This window comes from Aotus nancymaae, unplaced genomic scaffold (genome assembly GCF_030222135.1).
Source record: "Aotus nancymaae isolate 86718 unplaced genomic scaffold, 86718_ANA_hifiasm-v0.15.2.pri h1tg000014l, whole genome shotgun sequence".
Lineage (NCBI taxonomy): Eukaryota > Metazoa > Chordata > Mammalia > Primates > Aotidae > Aotus > Aotus nancymaae.
The window spans coordinates 121,157,874-121,174,969 of record NW_026988425.1 but is presented as its reverse complement, the minus strand read 5'-3'; the positions used below and the strand labels follow the sequence as shown (position 1 = coordinate 121,174,969).

Genomic DNA, 17,096 nt, shown 5'->3' with positions numbered 1-17,096 from the left:
GGCATAGCTGTGGGAGTGCTACCTAGCCCAGAAATTCGGATCAGAACACAAACCAAATGCCTACTTTTCAAAGAAGTTGGAGAGAGTGGCCTCAGGATGGCCAGGTTGCCTGAGGGGAACAGCAGCCACCACTAAGTTAGTGGAGGAAGCCGCTAAAATCACCCTGGGCCAACTACTGTAAGTTCTAACCCCTCCATCAGGTAAAGTCAGTCTTAGAGATAAAGGGACACATTTGGATGATGGGGGAAAGGTTAACCAAATGCCAGGCCATGCTCCTAGACAGTCCAGATGTAACCCTTAAAACCTGTAATGCTTCTAATCCAGCTTCACTGATACCCAATAACTGATCGTTCCTGTGAGCAACTCATTGCACACGCATATGTTAGCCGGCCTAATTTAAAAGTTCAGCCTCTCCCAGATTCTGAGGACTGGCTCACAGATGGCAGTTCTATGTCAAATGGGGAGCACTGAGCTGGGTATGCAATAGTCAATGCCGTTCTCAAAGCCCAGCCACTGCCCCTGGCACATCAGCACAAAAGGCTGAAGTCATTGCTCTTACCTGAGCATTAATGTTGGGACAAAATAAAAAGCTTAACATCTCTACAGATTCTAACTACGCATTTCTTGTGGTTCATGCTCATGCTACAATCTAGAAAGAAAGGGGATCACTAGGTAGCAGACACTCCCCCATAAAGCATGGGCCCGAGATTCTTCAGCTATTGGAAGCAATACACCTGCCAAAGGCTGCAGCTATAATCCACTGTAGGGGGCATCAAAGGGACTAACCCCTATAGCTCAAGGGAACAGAAGCGCTGATAGAGAAGCCAAAGCTGCAGGCCTCAGGACGCAATCCCGAGATCCTAGCACTGCTTCCTTTCTGTGATTGCCCAGTAGAACCTGGATCCCGGTGGTATGTGGCATCAAAAATACATCTCCCTCAAACAGCCCAGTGGAGAATTATAAAAACCCTGCATGACTCCTTCCTTATGGGGAAAGGTGCCACCCTGGCCATGCTTAACAGGCTCATCATTGGGCCTGACTGGGCTTCGGCGGTTAAGCAGGTCTGTCAAGCCTGCTCACTGTGTGCACTTGACAGCCTGGGAAACAAAATGCCTCCTGTAATAGAACCAGTCCAGAGGAGGGGAACTTACCGAGGGGAGGACTGGCACTTGGACTTCACCCATATGCCAGCTGGCAGAGGATACAAGTTTTTGTTAGTGCTAATAGATACCTTTACTGGTTGGGTCGAAGCTTACCCTACCAGAACAGAGAAGGCTAGTGAGGTTATAAAGGTTCTCTTCAAAGAAAGAATCCCCCTGTTTGGGTTACCTCAGAGTCTCCAAAGTGATAATGGCGCATCGTTTATCTCCCAAATAACTCAAGGGGTGGCTAAGGCTCTTGGAATCCAATACTATTTACATTCGGCGTGGAGGCCTCAATCCTCCAGGAAAGCAGAAAGGGCTAACCAAACTGTAAAGTGAGCGTTAGCTAAACTATGTCCGGAAACATCAAAAACTTGGGTCAGCTCACTGCCCGTAGCCCTCTTAAGGATCCGTAATACCCCTAGAGCAAAAATTAATATAACCTATAAGAAGGCCATTCTTAACTAATAATCTGATTACTGATCCAGAAACAGCTGGTTTAGTAAAATACCTAGTTAACCTAGGACAATTCAAGTTTTACAAAAGTTTAGAGCTCAAAGGCTCCCCATACCGGGAACTAACCAGCAACCTGAAATTAGGCTGAGGGATAAGGTAGTTGTTAAAACACGGAAGGAGGGGTCACCTGCTCAACAATCGCAATCCCAGTGGAAGGGACCGTTTTCAGTGGTACTGCTACGGCTTCTACGGTCAAGGTACTAGGATTAGGTAGTTGGGTACATCTTTCAGGGATCAAGTCTGTGACACCCAAAGCCCTGGACCAGGAGCCTGAAGTACCTGTTCAGAAGGCAGCCGAAAGCCAAGTAAATGCCTACCAACTTGCCTTGGTGTTTCTGGTGCATAGTTACTGTAGGCTGGATAATGGCAGCCATGTTTTTATTTTGTTTTATTTTCAGTTTAATTGCTTTCTTTCAAATGATTGGAATCACTTCCTTTGTAGTGATTAAGCAGAATGTTGTGATTCATTCCCATAACAAACATTCCTGACAGCAGAGGTATCCACCCGTTCAAGTTCCCACTAAATCTTTTAACCAAATGCATTTCCTCTCACCTAGAGAATACCAAGCTTCAGATGATCATGTGACAAGGTTTCCAGCCAGTTCCAAATAAAGACAGCACCCCGGCCATCAAGAAACTACCCTGACTGTCTCCACTGGATAGATCAGGGCAGGAGTTCCGAGATCCCCAACAGGTAAGACTGCGCCTCAAGTCAGTGTGAAGCAGTTACAGAAGAAAGACCATGAGTCCCCCTGTCTCCCATAAAGATTTCTGGGGATCATGTCTCTTGGGGAAAATGAGGCAGGAGAATAGGGTGGAGGCAGGAAACCTAAGGCCGATGCGTGCTGACTGGATATCAGAGGCAAATCCCTTTTCAACCCCGCCTTTTTCTGCATGGCAGTTACTTCCTGACCGTTGGAAATTAAAGTACCTCTGATCAATCCCCTCCTACAACCAATCAGACTGGTAGTGAGCCTACTCTTCCCCTCCTGCAACCAATCAGACTAGTAGGAGGCCTACTCTTCCCCTCCTGCAACCAATCAGACTAGTAGGAGGCCTACTCTTCCCCTCCTGCAACCAATTAGACTGGTTGTGGCCACTACTTTGTTTGCAAAGAGCACACCAATGGGAAACACCTGGAGGGTATTTTAACCCCAGAAAATTCTGTGGCCCAGGCTCTTGAGCTGTCTGCTGGAGCCCGCTCCTACCCTGTGGAGTGTACTTTTGCTCTGGCTGCCTTGCTTTACGCATTTTGTCCAGTTCTTTGTTCAAAACGCCAAGAACCTGGACAGCTACCCTCAACCAGTAACAGATGCACTGAGCATAGGCTCCCAGTGCCACCTCCACCTTGCCAGGAGGGAGCTGGAAGCCAGCACTGGGCACCTGCCCTCCCTGCGCGGCCCCTAGGACCCAGGTCACCTGATCAGGAGGAGGGGTGAGCCTCAGAGTACTAAAAGCCTGGCCATGAGTTGGGCCCAATACTGTTGGCCTGGCTGTGGCCAGGATTGGGGTGGGGGGCAGTGGGAGGTGGGCTTTAGGAACCCCACCAACAGTCCCCCACCTTCCTCCCACACCACCCCACATCCACTCATACTGTGGGCCCTTCCTAGTCCCTTAGTGGATGTGTGGGGCTGGGCCAGGCGGCTTCGATGAGGGAGGGAGGCTGGGGCTCGGATCAGCTGAAATCAAAGCCACAGCTCCCCTCCCTGCCATGCCGCACCCCTGCCGAGCGCCGCGCACCTCCTCCTTTGTCACAATGTTTTTCAATCCGGTGAAGCAAACTGTCCAATTAGAGCCAGGGCCTCCGGCTTCCATCTTTGCCGATGTTTAATTAACATGCTCCTCTTGGCAGCTGCTGACAAGTTCCAGAAACAGGTTGTAAAGGGTTTTTGTCTTTACCCAGCATGGAAAATGAGGGGTGTTACATCGAGGGAACATGAATAGATTGCATTTCAGCTCCCTCCTTCCCCTCCCCCCTGCACTGGAGAGAGGCATGCAGCCGTGTGTGTGTGTGTGTGTGTGTGTGTGTGTGTGTGTGTGTGTGTGTGAATTGCAAGGGGGTGGGGAGGGCGGAGTTGGAGGCTGAGAGACCTCCTCCCTCTTCTCTTCTCTCACCTCTTCTTCCCAGGAGCCTTTGCTCCATGAAAGATCCGGATTCCATGCCTTATTCTCCAGCTGGCACATTTTTGCGTCACCTCTCTTCTAGCCAGTAGCAGACCTGCCCATGGGTTTGTGTCCATGCTGTTCCTTTGCCATCCTTCTGGTAAACTCCTATTCACCCTCCAGAACCCTGCTCAGGTGACCCTGATTTGGGAAGCCAACTGGGCACAGACTGCCTGTCCAGCCACACCTGTCAGAGTTCAGAGTGGATTCTGTGCATCAGGTCTATCCCCCAGCTAGACTGTGAGCCCCTGAGGGCAGGAAGTATGTATTACTCTGCCCAGGGTAGTGATAAGCCTGGGAGATCCACCCTCCTCAAGTCTTCCCTCGCTGTCCAGGGAGAAGAAGCTTGGCTTGGCAGAGAGGAAGAATGGAAGGGATGGGGAGGAGGAGTTGAGCCTAAGGGAGCCCCAGAGTCCCTCTGTCTCCCATAAAGATTTCAGGGATCATGTCTCTCAGGGGTGGGGGGCGGGGAGGAATGAGGCAGGAGAACAGTGTCTGGAGGCAGGAAACCTAAGGCTGATTCACACTGACTGGATATCAGAGGCAACTCCCTTTTCAACCCTGCCTTTTTCTGCATGGCAGTTGCTGCCCAGAGCAGGACCACATGGAGGGCCCCACAGGGGTGCCAGCTTTCTTAAGGGCTGAGTTTCTGGAGTAGGTAATGGAGGGGCCCTGAAGCAAGATCCCAGCCCAGAGCTGAGCCCTGCTCTGTGCCCCAGGCTGAAGGAGGCTCCAGCACCCAAGTTTCGCCTCTTCAGCCTGGGACGGATTTTCTTGCAGTGTAGGTGGTACGCTTGGATGAAGGTAAGGGCTGGGGCAGAAGCAGGTCTCTGGGGTCCTTTTCTCTCTCAAACTGTCCCCACTGGAGCATTCACACCCACTTTACAAAGGACATCAAGAATGTTTATTCCTGGAGGCTACCACCTACATAACACAGAGCAGTCTGGGGGACCCAGGGAGCACAGGAGATGCTGGCTGCAGTACAGGTTGGGGGTAGAAGAGCCTCATAGGTGGTGACTGGCACTAAGTTGTTTCCTGGAAGAGCTCAGGTTCACCCCCAGGACCCAGCCCCACTCTGAGCCTGTGTTTCTCCAACATGGTCAAGACCCAGGGCAGAAGCAGAACTTTTGCAGTCAGAACCTGGCTTGGACACCCACTTTGTAGCTTCTCCATTCTCAGGCAGACTCCCTGGGATGAAGAGGAGGGGTGGGATGGAGGCTCATGGGGCCAAGCCAGTGGTGGGGATGCTGCTTGCTTGCTCTTTGTCCCCAGGTGGTAGGTCAGCACCAGCTCCTCTGGAGCCCCGGGACAATCTGCAGGTGCAAGGCCTGCAGGAAGACAGCCAAGATCAGTGGGTCACTGCTAGGCCCTGCTGCAGCCTCTTGGGCACGATTTTCTTTTCTGGATGGGGTGGAAATTCAAGGCAATGGGGCAGAGCCCCACCTTCCTCTTTCCTGGCACCCTAACATCCTCTCTTGCCGCATCACTCAGCCTCTTGCCCCAGACCCAGCTATTTCCAAGCTCCGGAATCCAAGGAAGTTAAATAACAATAACAGTAACAATGACCAGCAAGGACCCCAGCTTCTCCACTTGCTGGTCGTGTGATCTTGAGGAACCTGAACTTCCCTGAGCCTCAGTTTCCTCATCTATTAGGAAGAGGGCAGTCATTCTACTTGCCATGCAGAGATCTTGGGAAGGTGAGATGTGGAAGCCATGAGTTTGGGCCTGGTGCCTTCCACAGAGGAGGCAAAGTGCGAGCTGATGGAAGGAAGGAGGGGAGGGTGGGTCTCATCTGAGCTGCGCACCTGAATACAGCCAGAACTTTTATAGATGAGGAAATCGAGGCTCAGCCTCTAAGGTGAGGAGATCTTCAAAGTCACAGCCAGCAGGCACAGTCACACAGCCAAGTGTGCCCTAGGTCTGTTTCCCTATGCCTCCCAGGCCCTCACGCCTTCGGATGTTCTGCATCTGTCCCGAATGTGCGTTGTCTGACTCAGAAGTTCCCCTGCCAACTCAGTGTGCCCACTGCACCCAGGCAGGAGGGGTGGGAGCCCTCATTTCTCGATGTTTGCTTTTTGCGTCTTTACCTGCAGCATCTGATTCTGAGAGCTGGGCCCCCACTCGGAGAACCTCCCTGTCATCCCCCCAGACCAAGCCCATGCTCACCTGCTCCTCAGGGGGCCCTGGGCGCCTAGGGTACCAAGGGTACCGAGGAAGCCATGGGTAGTGGGGATGTCATGGATACCGAGGGCACTGAGGATGCTGAGGGCTTGAAGGTGGGGTCCTCAGGGATGTAGACAGTGCTGTTCCCTTCAGGAATCTGCAGAGAGAGGATGTGACTCCGAGGGCCCTATCCCAGCCAGGCAGGGTGTCCCTGGCAACTAGAATATCCTGGAGCTGCAAATGGTGTGTGGCAAGCGCCACCTTGTGATTGCTGTGCAGATCACATGCCACAGAGAGCAAGGTGGTCCTTCAACACCAGTGTCTGCCCCTACCCCATACTAGGCATTGTCCTTGGTGCTGGGGCGTGGCAAGGATGAGATGGGGTCCTTGCCCCACGAGAGCAATGGTGAGGCATTCCCGTGAAATACCCAGAGACAGTAAGAGTTGTAATTGCACACGAGAGGCTTATAACCCAGCCTGGGGGTGCTGAGAAGGTGTACTGAACCCACTTTTAAAAGATGAGTAGGAGTAAGAGCCAGATGTCAGGTAAGAGGCAGTATGGCAAGCTCTGTCAACTGCAGGCAGGTCCGAAACGGGGGTTGGGAAGGTGCAGGGAAGGCCAGAAGTGGGTAGAGAGGTGGAGTGTGAGTGGGGTAGATCAGCCCTGGCTTGCCTCCTGGGGAACATTGATCCAATCCCCATCCTCTGAGAAGCCACCTCACTTCCAAGGTAAACCCCCCAGGGGCTCAGGGACTGCCTGATGCTGTTCCTTCCATTGGCACGGAATTTCATTATTACCAACCAGGTGCAGCCAGCCCACCACACCCGTGGGTTTTGTATCAGTGGGTTACACCTACCGCAGGTTGAAAATATTCAGAAAAAGCAACAAAAAATGACAATACAACAAAAAATACAAATAAAACGACATTTACATTGTGTTAGGTATTATAAGTAATCTAGAGATTATGTAAAACATGGGAGGAGACATGTAGGCTTATATGCAAATACTATGCCAATTTCTATCAGGGGCTTGAGCATCCCAGTGAGGGATCCTGCAACCAATCCTGAGAGGTTACTGGGGGACGGCTGTCCTGCTCAAGGTATACAGAGCTGAGAAGTGTGAACTTGGAATAAATTATAAAGATCAAAACAGAACCAAGAGGGAACTTCTATTTGGGGGAACTGATAACATTTCTGATGTAATTCATTAGTGTAAAATCTGTGTGGTTTCTAATTGTGGTGTCTAAAATAGTTTAAGTTCTAACCATTAGATATAGACTAGAAATAATTATGCTGTGAGAAAAAGTTTACCGGGAATGTAATAACACAGAACAATCCTTATGATAGGTAAGGAGAAAGAGAAGGATACCAGATTGGGTGAATAATACAATCTCAACTGCATAAGAAAAATCTATGCAAAGAAAAGGAAGAAAATATACCAGAAAATATTAATATTGCTTGATATAGGGTGATGAGATTTCTGTTTTTCTCTATTTCCGGATTTTCTTTAATGAGCATCTAGTCATTTTTAATTTAAAAATTTTTCAAGAATTTAACAGACATTATGTGCATGAAATTAGCTTATGGTAGATATTAAATTTACCCTGAAAACTTCCGGTATAGTTTTAAAAAGACTGAGCCAAGTGAAAGGCATTATGGGTGGTCCCTTGTCCCAGGAGCTATAGACACAGGCCAGTCCTCATGCTTGTCACGAGGGGACAGTGCAGGAGGCATGAGGGAAGTCCTGCCATCCTCCCTCATCCAGTGGCAGGTAGGCACCTCCAATCATGATTCATGAGGGGAGGCCGGCCTGAAGTCACCGAAAGCCCAGACTGCAGCATGTTCTTAAGGAAACTGAGTTCTGAGACATCCCACCACTTTGAAATCTACAACAGTGTTTCTTAAGCTGCTGGAAGTGGTGGAGTGTTGCAAAGCTCCATTTTTTTTTTCTTTTTTTTTTTTTTGAAACAGAGTCTGGATCTGTTGCCCAGGCTTAGAGTACAGTATCGAGATACTGGCTTACTGCAGCCTCCACCCCCTGGGGTTCAAGCATTTCTCCTGCTTCAGCCTCCTGGGTAGCTGCGATTACAGGCACAAGACTCTGAGCCTGGCTAATTTTTGTATTTTTAGTAGAGACGGGGTTTCACCGTGTTGGCCAGGCTGGTCTCGAACTCCTGATCTCAAGGGATTTGCCTGCTTTGGCCTTTCAAAGTGCTGGGATTATAGGCATGAGCCTCCACACCCAGTCCAGAATTCAGTTTCTGTATCAGAATCCCCTGGGAGCTTGTCACTTGCAGTCCCAGGCCCTACTGAATCAGAACCTCTGGGGTGGTGTCTGGGAAGGTCTCCAGGTGATTCTTATGGAGATGGAAGCTGAGCACTGCACTGTGATTTCCAACCCAGGCTGGCTGTCTTCTCTCTCTCTTTTTTTTTTTTTTTTTTTTTGAGACAGAGTCTAACTCTGTTGTAAAGACTGGAGTGCAGTGGCGTGATCTCGACTCTGCAACCTTCACCTTCCCAGTTCAAGAGATTCTCCTGCCTCAGCCTCTTGAGTAGCTGGGATTACAGGCACGCGCCACCACACCTGGCTGATTTTTGTATTTTTAGTAGAGATGGGGTTTCACCATGTTGGTCAGACTGGTCTCGAACTCCTGACCTCGTGATCCACCCACCTCGGCTTCTCAAAGTGTTGGGATTACAAGCATGAGCCACCGTGCCCAGACTATTCTTTCTTTCTTTCTTATAGGGTCTTGCTCTATTGCCCAGGCCGGAGTGCAGTGGCACCATTGTAGCTCACTTTAGCCTCCACCTCCTGGACTCAAGTGATCCTCCTGCCTCAGCCTCCAGAGTAATGGGACTACAGACGCATGCCATTACATCTGGCTAATTTTTCTACTTTTTTTTGTAGAGAGAGGGTCTCCCTATGTTGCCCAGGCTAGTCTCAAACCCTTGGGCTCCAGCAGTCCTCCTGCTTCGGCCTCCCAGTGTGGGGATTAGTCGTGAGTTACTGCACCCAGTGAAAATCGGCTTTTCTAACCAGTTTTCAATGCTGATGATGCTGGCCACCATACCATGGGGACCACTGCGCTAGAATAAAGCTGACTGAGTCTTTAGGGACAAGAGTAAACTCCAGCTTCAGCCCTGAGCTTGCTTCTGTCACCTCCCCACCCCAGGGTTGCAGAAAGAGAGGTACACACCACCCACTCCAAGCCCTGGGATCTAGAGGGAAGAGGAGGGAAGAGTCTTCAACTCCTTGAGTTGTAGCCTTCCCCATGAGGTAGGGTGATGCAGGCTCTGACCCCCACCCCTGGTGTCTGGCTCCCCAGGCCCCAGCCCAGCGGATGCAGGCAGAGGTGGGAAGGGAATGCCTCTGGCCTCCTTCAGGGGGACAAATCCATAGAGCTCACCTCCCAGTAGACCGCATCCTCAAAGCAGTTCTCATCTGAAGGTTGTCCCCAGAATGGTAATCTCAAAATGAGCCCTACAGAAAGTTGGAGATCACAAGATGTCAGGAAATGCTTTCTCTCTGCCCACCTCGACCATTTCTCTCAGCTGGGAGAATACTCCTGGGGCCCTTGGACTGAGGTCCAAATCTCCCCAGTCCCGTAGCCAGAAGTGCAGAGCTCAGGAATTCCTGGGGGCTCCGGGCTGACCGGTACTGCCCACCATTTGGTTCCCCACCCAGGGAGCCCCACAGCAGCCCCCCTTCTCTGACCCAGCCACTCCTGCTCACCCACAATGATGCCGCCCATCAGGGCCATGCCCAGGGTCACCAAGAGACCATAAATCTGGAACTTTCCCTGTGTTCTTGGGGTCCAGCTTGCCTTCGAACCTTGAAAGTCAAAGGAATGGACAAGCCTGGGGTGGAGACAGGGGGCAGGTCAGGGCCCCAAGGGGAAGCCAAGTAACCACTTGCTCTACCCCAAAAATATGAGTGGGTACCACAGGCCTCAGCCTTCCGATTCACAACATGGGGACACCAGACATATTGGTTGGTCTCTAAGACTTCTGGGAAGTGACAGAGGCTGGGGAGAGAGGCCCATGAAACCATTGGTCCAGAGCCGGGAAGGAAAGGGAGAGAGAGACAGTCAGGTCCCAGAGGAACAGCAGGAGGAAGGGATGGAGAAGGAGAGGGGATGCTACACCCCACTACACCTCTGCCACATTTACCCTTCCTCTCCGTAGACTTCCAGGCTGGCAGAGGCCGCCGTCACGGCACCCACAATGCCGCCTATGATGCCGGGAATGCCGTGCAGGTTGTTAATGCCACATGTGTCCTGGATCTGCAGCCGGGACTCCAGGAATGGCTGGAGAGGAGAAGCGGGTGCTGCTCAGGCCGGGGGCTGCAGCAAGGGTGTTGGGGGGACCCTCAAATAGAGACTCAGGGTTCTCTAGCCCTCAGCCCCCTCCCTAGGAACCCTCAGCTCACTGCCAGGAACACAAAGACCTCAGCATTCTCCAGCCCCCAGACCCTTGCTTGGGCACTTACGGTCAGGTATACGAAACCCAGGGTGGAGAAGATGCCACAGAGGAAGCCGACAATTAGGGCACCGTAAGGCATAAGCATCATCTCAGCAGCGGTACCCACGGCCACTCCTCCCGCGAGTGTGGCATTCTGGATGTGCACCTGGACAGGGCAGGCAGAATGGGCAGGAACTAAGTCCTTTCCTGGAGCACCAGGCCTGGAGGGGCTCACTCACTGGTTGGCGGGGGAGGGGTGCAGCCTAAGCCTGGGAGCCAGGGATGGCTCGGAGTTCATCTCAGCAAGCCAGGAGCATGCAGAGGACTCCAACCCCCGCCCGGGCTTGCTACTGCTGCCCCATGTCCGTCCCTCTGCACATGCCACCCATCCCCCCCAGCAGGTCTGGGCATTTTCCATGTGCTGGTGCACCTGCCAGTGAGCCCTGACAGCAGCCGTGTATACCTGTGTGCCAGACTAGCATGTCTGAATGTTCTTGCCAAGCCTGCAAGTCCACGTCAGGTGCCTATGGGGTAAGACATTGGCACGCACTGGCTGCTGCTGTCTGAGTGCTAACCTGTCCCCGGTACCGTGCTGCTGGCTGTGGAGCTTAGCTCTTTCCATCGCTACAACAAGCCTGCAAGGTGCGGACAGTTACCTTGCAACATTTGCAGATGAGGAAACTGAGGTGAGGGGGGTTAAGTGGCTTGTCCAAGACCACAGAGCTAGCAAGAGGCAGAATGGTGTCTTGACCCAGGCCTTGTGGCCCCAGAGTCCCTGTCCTTGTCCCTATTCCATGTCCCTCCCTGCAGGTGGGTGTGGATATACACAGGTGTGCCAGTCAGTGTGCCTGATTCTCTTCCCCAGGTACCCAAGTCCCCACCTCTCTGCTTGGTGACAGTGTCCCCAAATAATGGATACTCCTGACAGTATCTTAGCACACATATGCCCACGTCAAGATGCTTGTGTCAGATTATAACCTACATCGGGCACCATGGCTCATGCCTATAATCCCAACTTCCGAGGTGGGTGGATCACCTGAGGTCAGGAGTTGGAGACTAGCCTGACCAAGATGGTGAAACCCTACCTCTACTAAAAATACAAAAATTAGCTGGACGTGGTGGCCTGTGCCTGCAGTCCCAGCTAGTCGGGAAGCTGAGACAGGAGAATTGCTTAAACCCAGGAGACGGCGGTTGCAGTGAACTGAGATCGTGCCACTGTACTCCAGCCTGGGTGACAGAGCAAGACTCCATCTAAAAAAAGAAAAATTACAAGATAAAGAGTGTCCTTATTTTTCAAGGAAAAATTTGCCAACTTCTATGGAATTTGGCCCCTCCTACGAATGACAAAAATAGCTGCCATGTAATATGAGGGACATTCTGCAACATGACACTCCCCAAAACTTGCCCAGTTCAGTGGACAAAGCATTACAGGGGTTGTCTCTCTGAGTGCATGGGATGGGGCAGGTGGGGTGACTGTAGGAAGCCTGGCTGGGCACAGTGGCTCAAGCCTGTGATCCAGGTACCTTAGGAGGCTGAGGCGGGAGGATCACTCGAGGCCAGACATTTGAGACCAGCCTGGGCAACCACAGTGGATCTTTTCTCTACAAAATATTTTTAAAAATTGATCAGGTGTGGTGGTGCATGCCTATACCTAGCTATTCAGGAGTTGAGGCAGGAGAATCGCTTGAGTCTAGGATTTGGGGCTACAGTGAGCTATAATTGTGTCGCTGCACTCCAGCCTGGGTGACAGAGTGAGACCCCATCTCTAAAAAATAAAACAGCAGGCTGAGGGCCGGTGTCTGGAGGTTCAGAGCCTGGCAGAGGGGACGCACCCCCAGCAACTCTGCTGGGCAGGCCAGATGCACTGCTCAGCCAAGGATAAAATCAGCACCTGGGTTATGGGCAGGATGATGAGGAGTAAGAGCCATCGAAATAGCCAGACCTTCAAGAATCTCGCTCTGGGTGCTGCTGAAAACTGGCCATGTGCTCAAAATGAATCATTTATCTCCCAGACTCATCTGCAAGATGAGTGTGATGATCCCCTCAGAGCTGTGGGCAGGCCATGGTGATGGCACCCTCCAGGCCCAGGCACTCAGCCACACCCCTGATGCCCTCATGCTCACCATGTCCAGCTTGCCCTTCTTGTGCAGGGCACTGGATGTTGCCACTGAGGTAAGCACGCAGGCTGCCAAGGAGCAGTAGGTATTGATGGCAGCTCGGTGCTGGCTGTCGCCGTGGTAGGATATGGCTGAGTTGAAGCTGGGCCAGTACATCCACAGGAAGAGGGTGCCTGGTCAGACCAGACAGGGCCGACAGGCCCCAGGGGAGAGGCATTAGATAGGCCCACGGCTCAGGCAGGCGTCCTATCTTTTAGCTCTAGAGATGACCCCCACACCCAGCTATCTGCACCAGGAAGTCTACCCTGACACCTGTTTCTGGGTTAAATGCCCCCACCCTGTTCCCACAGCACCAAGAGGGAGAATCTTTTCTCCGCTGTAGGGAGATCCTCCGGGTGGCACTGCTGTCTCTTTCACTACACTGTGAGGAGCTCCTGGAGGGCAGGGCTGGGTTTTGAGAGACCAGAACAGGTGTGGTCAATGTGTTCTCTGGAATGAATGGACACAGGAAGTGGAAATGCACATCCTGCCCTAGCCCAGGGACGGAGTGAGCAGTTCCTGGTTACCACTGTGTCTGCACTGGGACATTCTAGGGGAAATACAGGATGAGTGACCAACTTCCTTCAGTTCCTTGGGGAAGAGGGACAGTCATATGGGATTCTAGAAGTATCTACAGGCAACCTCTGTCTGCCCTTCCCCCAAAGAGAACTGGCAGCCACCCACCACCATATCATGTGGGGATCAGGTCTGATCATGGCCGTCTTCACCCATCATGGCCACCTTCACCCATCATGGCCGCCTTCACCCATCATGGCCGCCTTCACCTATCATGGTGGCCCTCAGTCATCATGGCAGTTCTCACCAATCATGGCAAAGAGGTCCGACTGGTACACAGAACTCTCTCTCTCCTTGCTCTGCTCTAGGTTGCGTCGGTAGAGGATCCGGGTCACTGTGAGCCCAAAGTAGGCGCCGAATGTGTGGATGGTCATGGAGCCCCCTGCATCCTTCACCTGGGGTTCAAGGGGCCTGTCAGACCCTGGCACCTTCTCTCCCTCCCTCCTCATAGCAGTCCCCACCCTGCCACACACACACGCCCAGAGCTCCAGCCTTCTCGGACTCCTTGGTGCAGGATGGAGCCTGGGGCCCTCACGGACCAATCAACTGGTAATGTGGGGAGAAGGTAGGGATCCCCACCAGCAAAATTCCGGGATGTCCTCACCCAGCAGATGTTGCTCTTCCCAGATGGGGAAACCCAGGCCTGGAGAGGGATTTGCTTACACAGCTGGAGGAGGAGGGGCAGAGGCAGAGCCCAGGGAAAGCCTCTGCCTGCTTGCTCACCCACTGGTTTCTGCCTCTGTGCCTCTCATTTGACTTCTTCAGGCCTCAGGCTCTCTGTTGACCCCACAGGGGCGATCCCAGTGACATAGCAGGGCTGTTGTCAGCATTTGTGCAGTGGACTTGTCCCTGGCGAGGGCCTGGTGCTCAACAGGTGCCTGACTAATGTTGGTCCTCCTCACACTCACCTCCCCTTCTCTTTACCAACCTCCTCCTCCCCATTCACAACCAATCTCAGATGAATAGAATCGTAGACTCACTGCTTCACTTTAGATGGGGGAAACCCAGCCAGAGAGGTAAGTATGTCATCCAAGGTTGTTGACAGGGCTGAAATTCTTGACTCCCAGCCTAGCAGATGCCTCTACTAGCTGTGTGACCTGAGGTGCGCCACTTAACCTCTCTGAGCCTCAGCTTTCTCATCTGTAAAATGGGGGTAAGCCAGGCGCGGTGGTGGCTCATGCCTGTAATCCCAGCACTTTGGGAGACTGAAGCAGGTGAATCACCTGAGGTCAGGAGTTCGAGACCAGCCTGGCCAACAGGGTCTCTACTAAAAATACAAAAATTAGCTAAGCATGGTGGCATGTGCCTGTAATCCCAGGTACTTGGGAAGCTGAGGCATGAGAATTGCTTGAACCCGGGAGGCAGAGGTTGCAGTAAGCTGAGATTGCACCACTGCACTCCAGCCTGGGCGACAGAGCAAGACTCCGTCTCAATAATAATAATAATATTAATGAAATAAAATGGGGGTAATAATTGTGCCTATGTCAGAGCTAAGGATTAAGAGTTAACCCATGGAAAGTGTGCAGATTGGGGCCCAGCAAAGGGCCAGTGCACCTTACATGTGAACCATTATTGTGTTTCAACTTGAATCGAAGAGTGGCTGAAAGACTGTCATGTGTTAAAGTAATTTCTGTAGTAGATTGGGGAGGGGTTTTGAGGGCATAGGAGCTTTCTCTGCCTTTTTTTTTTTTTTGGACGAAGTTTCCCTCTTGTAGCCGAGGCTGGAGTGCAATGGTGTGATCTTGGCTCATTGCAACCTCTGCCTCCTGGGTTCAAGTGATTCTCCTGCCTCAGCCTCCTGAGTACCTGACATTACACGTGCCCGCCACCACGCCCAGCTAATTTTGTATTTTCAGTAGAGATGGGGTTTCTCCATGTTGGTCAGGTTGGTCTTGAACTCCCAACCTCAGGTGATCCGCCCACCTCGGCCTCCCAAAGTGCAGGGATTACAGGCCTGAGCCAGCACGCCCGGCCCTTTCCTGCCTCTTAACTCATCCCCAAGATATCACCTTATCAGCCTGTTTCAGATCTCAGCGACTGGCCCCGCAGCCTACCCCTGAACAAGTCTCTGTCCTCCCTCTCCCTTGTCCCGCCCCACACAGTCTCAAAGGCCATCATTCTCCTCCTGGTGACTCCTGGCTCCTCCACTTGTTCCCACTGTGCTAACCCGGTCTTAGTCCCATGATCTGTCACCACAGCGACCAGGACAACCTCTTAGCCGGGACTTCTGCCTCCCAAACGTTCTTGTCACCCTAGGGAAAGCGGTGTTTCCTTTACATGTGTCTGACCACATCACTCCCTGCTGACCTCCCCACTGCCCTCGTGATACAGGCAAGGCTCTTTAACACTGTTTCTTGAGGGCTGGGTGACTGTGCTCCCCCTCACCCATCACCCACGACCTCCCTCTCGGCACAGCCCCTTTCCAGCCACAGCCACCGTGGAGCCCTCGCTGTGCGTCTGTCTCCAGCCCTGTGTACTCAAGGTTCTTTCTGCTCCGAATGCCCTCACTTGCTCCTTCGCCTGCTGAGCTCCTACGTGACTTCTGGCTTTGACTTCTCCTCCTCCAGGAAGCCTCCCTGACCTGCCAGGCTGCGTTGGACTCTCTCCTCTGGGCCACTGAGCCCTTGCCCCTCGACGTGCTTCTTATCACAGCACGGGCTCACTGTCGATGTACTTCCTGGTTCCCTCACCTGACCGTGAGCTCTAGGGGTCTAAGTGCCAGCCCCACTCACCTCTACCTCCTAGAGCCTGAAGCATTCCCTGACATGCAGTCAGATTCCTATGTAGACACTGGGCTAGGTGCTGGGGAGAGAGATAGATGGTCTGGGCGGATAAGGCTTCCTTTCCTTCGCAGATGAAATAAATGCAGCAGAGAAAATACACCAAGTAGTGTGAAATCCACCAAGGTAGTGTGAAAGCAATGGGAGGGATGAGATAGATGGGGACACTGTCTAGAGAAAGCCTGCAGGGCTTCTCTTAAGACAGGATACGCAAGGCCGAGCGTGGCAGCTCACGCCTGTAATCCCAGCACTTTGGGAGGCTGAGGCAGGCGGATCACTTGTGGTCAGGAATTCAAGACCAGCCTGGCCAACATGGTGACACCCCGTCTCTACTAAAAACACAAAAATTAGCCAGGCATGGTGGCTTGCACCTGTAATCCCAGCTACTGTAGAGGCTGAAGCATGAGAATCACTTGAACCTGAGAGGCAGAGGTTGCAGTGAGTTGAGATCGTGCCACTGCACTCCAGCCTGGGCAACAGAGTGAGACTCCATCTCAACAACAACAACAAAAAATGAGAGAATGTGCACACTGAGATTCAGTAATGCAAAGGACTGAGAGATGACCCTCGCAGGCAAAGGGAACAGCCAGTGCACAGGCCCTGAGGTGGGCGTGAGCTCTGTACCTGAAGAGCAGACAGCAGCTATGATGAAGCACAGGAAGATGGGGAGAGAGCAGACAGCAAGTGGAGAGGAAAGTTGCTGCCAGAACAGGAAGGGCCTTATAACAAGTTGGTGTTTTCTCCTGAATGAAATGTTAAAACCGCTGATATGTTCACCGGGTGAATGGTCTTCTATGCATTATTTACAGGCCACTGTGGCTGCTGGAGGCGACTTGCCTTAGGGACAAGGAAGGCAAGAATCCAGCCAGGGAGATGAGTCAGGAGGAAGAGATATGGTAGCTTGGACTAATGTGGTAGCTGAAAAAATGACGAAATGAATGACTGAATTTAGGGTGACCTAAATCAACGCCTTCCAAGTAGGGGGAGTTCCAGACAGAGTCCAAATGTAGAGGAGGCAGCAGCTAAGAAAAGGATGCCGTTTCTATGTGAGAAGCCCTACTGTCCAAAGGCACCAAGGAGGCTTCTGAGACACAGTCAGAGGTCTCAGGTGCCCCTCATCTGAGCCGCGGAATTGACCT

At 52.2% G+C, this 17,096-nt stretch overlaps 1 protein-coding gene across 1 annotated transcript in view; it reads right to left on the bottom strand.

Annotated features, from left to right (window-relative positions):
* Positions 1 to 4,036: 4,036 nt before the first annotated feature.
* Positions 4,037 to 17,096, bottom strand: part of RHCG (Rh family C glycoprotein) — a 29,240-nt gene continuing 16,180 nt past the window's right edge. The window contains exons 4-11 of the mRNA XM_012463862.2: positions 13,425 to 13,572; positions 12,569 to 12,735; positions 10,474 to 10,611; positions 10,155 to 10,291; positions 9,718 to 9,842; positions 9,392 to 9,465; positions 5,988 to 6,141; positions 4,037 to 5,149 (exon numbers count right to left, since the gene is read on the bottom strand). Of these exons, the coding sequence (XP_012319285.1) occupies positions 6,013 to 6,141; positions 9,392 to 9,465; positions 9,718 to 9,842; positions 10,155 to 10,291; positions 10,474 to 10,611; positions 12,569 to 12,735; positions 13,425 to 13,572 (918 nt within the window). The 3' untranslated portion in view covers positions 4,037 to 5,149; positions 5,988 to 6,012. The remainder of the gene's footprint in view (positions 5,150 to 5,987; positions 6,142 to 9,391; positions 9,466 to 9,717; positions 9,843 to 10,154; positions 10,292 to 10,473; positions 10,612 to 12,568; positions 12,736 to 13,424; positions 13,573 to 17,096) is intronic.